Source organism: Amphimedon queenslandica, unplaced genomic scaffold (assembly GCF_000090795.2).
Source record: "Amphimedon queenslandica unplaced genomic scaffold, v1.1 AMPQUscaffold_10122_Cont17512, whole genome shotgun sequence".
Taxonomy (NCBI): Eukaryota; Metazoa; Porifera; class Demospongiae; order Haplosclerida; family Niphatidae; genus Amphimedon; species Amphimedon queenslandica.
The window spans coordinates 117-5330 of NW_003549607.1; the positions used below are offsets into that span (position 1 = coordinate 117).

General features: G+C 34.1%; 2 protein-coding genes across 3 annotated transcripts; one reads left to right on the forward strand and one right to left on the reverse strand.

The window, feature by feature from the left end:
* Positions 1 to 311: 311 nt before the first annotated feature.
* On the reverse strand, positions 312 to 5008 carry LOC100641658 (cilia- and flagella-associated protein 57-like; the record flags this gene model as incomplete). The annotated part of the gene is made up of 8 exons (XM_011410122.2): positions 4840 to 5008; positions 4510 to 4671; positions 3807 to 3962; positions 3658 to 3751; positions 1499 to 1689; positions 1051 to 1224; positions 589 to 747; positions 312 to 481 (listed from the first exon to the last, which is right to left on the reverse strand). Coding segments are annotated over exons 1-8 (1268 nt in total), but the record flags the coding sequence as incomplete, so codon positions are not given.
* On the forward strand, positions 1934 to 3437 carry LOC109590382 (uncharacterized). Of its 2 annotated transcripts, none has more exons than XM_020006307.1 (2): positions 1934 to 2032; positions 3055 to 3437. In XM_020006307.1, exons 1-2 carry the CDS (start codon positions 1969 to 1971, stop codon positions 3345 to 3347), a joined length of 357 nt encoding a protein of 118 aa, XP_019861866.1. In that variant the 5' UTR covers positions 1934 to 1968; the 3' UTR covers positions 3348 to 3437. The 2 variants fall into 2 exon arrangements, with proteins under 2 accessions (XP_019861866.1, XP_019861865.1); XM_020006306.1 differs by lacking the exon at positions 1934 to 2032 and adding an exon at positions 2822 to 2944.
* Positions 5009 to 5214: the final 206 nt, after the last annotated feature.

Genomic DNA, 5214 nt, shown 5'->3' on the forward strand with positions numbered 1-5214 from the left:
GTAGCAAGTTTGAGCTGATTCCGACTTAAATTTTTCAAGTTACGCCCATTTTAAGAAAACGTCAAAATTCTGAAAAAATCCCTGTACTATAGCCCATGGTTTTTTCTAAAAAATGGCTCCGAAATCAACCCAAATTTTTATTACATTTTCTGATACATATTGATGCCCTTATGCTGTGTAGCAAGTTTGAGCTGATTCCGACTTCAATTTTTCAAGTTACAGCCATTTTAAGAAAACGTCAAAAATCTGAAAATTACCCAAGGCTATAGCCCACGGTTTTTTCCAAAAAATGGCTCCAAAATCACCACAACTTTTTATTACATTTTCTAACACCTACTTTACTTATTTGTTCCTTTTTGCTTCTTATCTCATTCTCTCTCGGCTCCATTTGTTTCCTCAGTTCCTTTATCTTATAATCCAATACAAACTTAAACTTCTCCAGCTCCTGGTTCTTCTTCTTCAAATCATAAATGCGCTTTTCCTAAAAGAAAAGACAAATAAATTCTATATACATAAATATATTTTGTACTAATAGTAGGAAAATTGGTGGAGCTTTATTTTCTTGTAATTTAACAATTCTACACTTACTTTATCATTAATGGTGTCATCTCTCTCCTGTATTTCTTTCTTCATTCCTTCAATGTCATTCCTCAGTGAGTTGATGATTCCTTCTCTCTTCTTCACCTCCTGCTTTAGCTGGTTGATGCTGCCCTTCAGTTCATTAATCTCACCTTGAAGACTGTCTACCTATAATGAGTATAAGGAAGAGTAAATAATAATGGGGTGGGTTTTATTTACTCTTGGTATAAGTACATGTAAATGGACAAGAAAAACAACAGAATATGATATACATGTACATGTATAATGTATTAATATAGGTTATACAACCAGATAAAATAATAATAATAATAAAAATAAAATAATAATAATAATAATAATAATGATGATATAATAATTATTGTTTTGGTTTTAGTTTATAATAATAGTTAGTTTTAATTTGTTTGTTTTGACTTGTTCATAATAAAAAAATATATATAATAATAATAATACCTTTTTCTTCAATATTCCGGTATCTCCTCTCAGTTTAAGGTTCTCATCACACTGTTCATGGAGCTGTCTCTCATAATGATTCTTCAGTGCTAGTATTTCTTGGTCTGTGTCTTCCTCCATCTGTCGCTGGATCTCTTCAGCCTCTCTCTGCTGCTTCCGAAGATCATCAGCGCCCTAAAGAAAGAGAAGAAGGTGCTGAACATTTGAGGAAGAATCCTTCTACTATACGAAATTTCGGAGGAGCTAAAATTTGGCGAATTGCTAAATTTTGGTGATTGGCGGATTTTAAACTGGCGAATTTGTGGCCACGTGCCATTGAGCATGCGTATAATGGCTCAAAATGGCGGATTTTATTTTGGTGAATGGCTATCAAAACACTAAATCCACCAAATTTATATCCCTCCAAAATTTCCTGCTATATGGTACTGTACAGTGTACATGTACATACTTTGTCTAGCATGATTCCTTTCTCGTGCAGTTTCCTCTCATAGTGCTCCGTTAGTTCCTGAAGTGCTTTCTCTCTAGCGTCCTCCATTTCTTGCAGCTGTCTCTCATAGTCTTCCTGGAGTCTCTGGCTCCGTGCCTGTAGCTCCTGATACTTCTCATACTCTCCCATCAACTTTGTATTAGTAGTAGTCTCTATAATGTATAATAATAACAACAGCAATAATAATAACAACAACAATAATAATAATAACAACAACAACAACAATAACAACAACAATAACAACAACAATAATAATAATAATTTATGACCGTTCCAGTTATAGTCATTAATATTATTATGTGAATTGATATTAATATTAATCAATTAATTAATATTGGTCCTAATAAGCTGTCACTAGGTAAGGCACTGCTGCCTAAGAATAGCATTTTAACCCTCTCCCCCCTCCCTCTCTGTATCAGTCCAATACAATAATGAAGATTGCTGTCCTTCTTGTCATTAGCTGCTTCATTGCTGCTGCTTACAGTGAGAGTATAAGTAAGTTATTATTATTATTATCATTATTATTATTATTATTATTATTATTATTATTATTATTATTATTATTATATACACTACATCTATTCTATAATACAGGCACTAGTGAGGAGATGCTACAAGAGGTCCATGCTGGCTCTATATATGCCACTAGCTGCCAGTGTCCATTAGATCAATGCACACTAGTAGGTCCAGTGTATCACTGCAAGGCTCAGTGCTGGTGCAGTAGCTCAGACTCTAGGACTTATAGACCTCATCACTGTGAGTGTGTTAAGGGATACTGCACTGAAGATAGAGCTAGCAATACACTGGAGTGTAGAGGAGGGACACCAGCTTGTAAATGTACTATTACTACTAGTACTGACTGACTGAATGAATAATTATATATATAAGATATTCTATGGAGAAGAGGGAACTGTAGTATCTATCATGTATTATTATTATTATCATTAGTTTATTATTGTAGTTTAGTTTAATATAACAGTGTCTTTATTATTATTTTAATAAAATTTGACACAACTTCAATATTTGATTATAAATTCATGTACGTGTACATTAATCATTGTCAAAAGAAATGAATTCAAAAGATACTTCTTAATTAAAATTAATTAATCATAATTATTTAATTTATCCCATTAATGCTTGTTTGGGTTGGCAGTTGCATGTATCCATAACATGCAATAAATATCAAAAACATCAAAAATAATTAACTAAAAATAACTCACAACTACACGTACATGTACATGTATTATAGCTGACTTAACACTCTCTGATTCTCTCTCTCTCTCTCTCTCTCTCTCTCTCTCTCTCAGTCTCCAGCAAATAGGATCAATATATCCAGTACAATAATGAAGATTGCTGTCCTTCTTGTCATTAGCTGCTTCATTGCTGCAGCTTACAGTGAGAGTCTAAGTAAGTTATCAAGATAGACACAAGCCTACAAGTACATTATTAACAATATGCAATGCTGATATTCATGCAGTGCTGATATCCATTCAGTGTATAAATCATTGGTTCATTAGATACTGGTGAGGAGCTAAAGGACAAGGCCAGCATTACAGATAATCGGCATCAGTTTATCTATCCTGATTCATGCCAGTGTCAACCATGTGCTATATTGAAAGAGAAGAAGGAAGCACGATGTACTGGGGACCAAGTCTGCAAGTGTTTGATATTAGCCACTTCAGCTTATGAGTATTATGACTACTGCAAGTGTCAGCTGGATAAGTGTGACTGTGGAGTTGATCTGTGTACTAAGATATCTGATTCCATCACTTGTAATGGAGATGGGTCTTGCATGTGTAAGGTTAAATAATAATGAGAGGGATACTTTCAGGAATTTGTATCATACAATTATAATTAGAAGTTACTATCAATTTGTAGTAGAATTTTCGCTTTTATTATTATTATTATTATTATTATTATTATTATTATTATTATTATTATTATTATTATTATTATGTAGTTTTCAAAATTTAAGAATTTAATGTCACTTTTAACTGTAATTTATAGCGGATTTAGCAAAAGATTAAGTTAATTATTAGTGCCACCACATGTACATGCATATTATACACGTAAAATACATGCATAATAATAATAATGTTGCTATGCTATTAATGACTGACCTCTCTCCTGCACCTCCCTTGAGTGTGATTCCAACTGTTGATGAATCTCTTCCTCATATCTGCTCTCTAGTCTCTCCTTATCAGTCCTTAAATTCTATTTTAAAAAGAGACAGTTTACATGTACAATGTACAGAGTGCATTGTATGTACTTCATTCTTGGCTTTAAGTGCTTCAATCTCTTGTATGAACTTATCCGTGAGGTCCTTGATCTTCTCATTGTAGTTCATGTCCTTCAGTCTTAGCTGGTACTCATTCTCCATCTTCAACTCTTCAACTCGAGTACGTAGTTCAGACATTGTTGTATTCTATGGACACATTTTAGTAATTACATTAATTATTATTTTAAAATTTGAATCAATTATAGTCAAACTTTCTCATAATAAATATGCCCCAAGACCAATGACCAGTGACCAGTGACCAATAACCAGTGACCAGTGACCAATGACCAATAACCAGTGACCAATGACCAATGATCAATGACCAGTGACCAGTGACCAATGACCAATGACCAATGACCAGTGACCAGTGACCAATAACCAGTGACCAATGACCAATGACCAGTGACCAATAACCAGTGACCAATGACCAGTGACCAATGATCAATGACCAGTGACCAATGACCAGTGACCAATGATCAATGACCAGTGACCAATGACCAATGACCAGTGATCAATGACCAGTGACCAATAACCAATGATCAATGACCAGTGACCAATGACCAGTGACCAATGACCAATGATCAATGACCAGTGACCAATGACCAATGACCAGTGACCAGTGATCAATGACCAATGACCAATGACCAATGACCTTACATATTCCCATTATACATCATAGTATGGTATATCTTACCTTTTCCTCAAGGTCTGAGCGTGTTATCAATATCTCCTCGGCATAGTTTGAGTCTCTCTCTCTCTTTAGCATCCGTCCTTCTTTATCAATGATCCTGAAACTGAATATAGTACCATCTTCTCCAACTGATATCAGGAACTGATCATCATATGAGATACACATCTGGGGAGAGGGAGAGGGAGAGAGGGAGGGGGAGGGAGAGAGAGAAAGAATATAAAAGTAACATTTTACATGTACATAATAATGTATAATGATAATATTAAATAAATAATAATAATAATACTTATTTAAATAATAATAATAATAATAAAATATACTGTATGGTCTAACCCTGGCCACAGGTGCAGAGTGTGCCTGATGCTCATGCCATTCTCCTGGTTCAACTAGCGGGAACTTCACCGACTGTATGGTACCATTGGTAGTGCCAACAAACAGCATCTTCCCTGAGTGAGAGAGAACCACTTGAGTTAGGACTGCATCACCTGAACTCATCTGTCTAACTACCTATTAATAATAATAATAATAATAATAATGGTGGTAGCATTCATGTAAAAGTATTTTCATTAAAATCGTCATAACTTGAAAACTTTTAGTCAGAATCAACTCAAACTTTCTACACAACATAAAAACATGTATATGTATGAGAAAAAATTATAAAAATGGCAGATTCTCTCCTTTTCAATTTTAGCGAAATTTGACCCATGA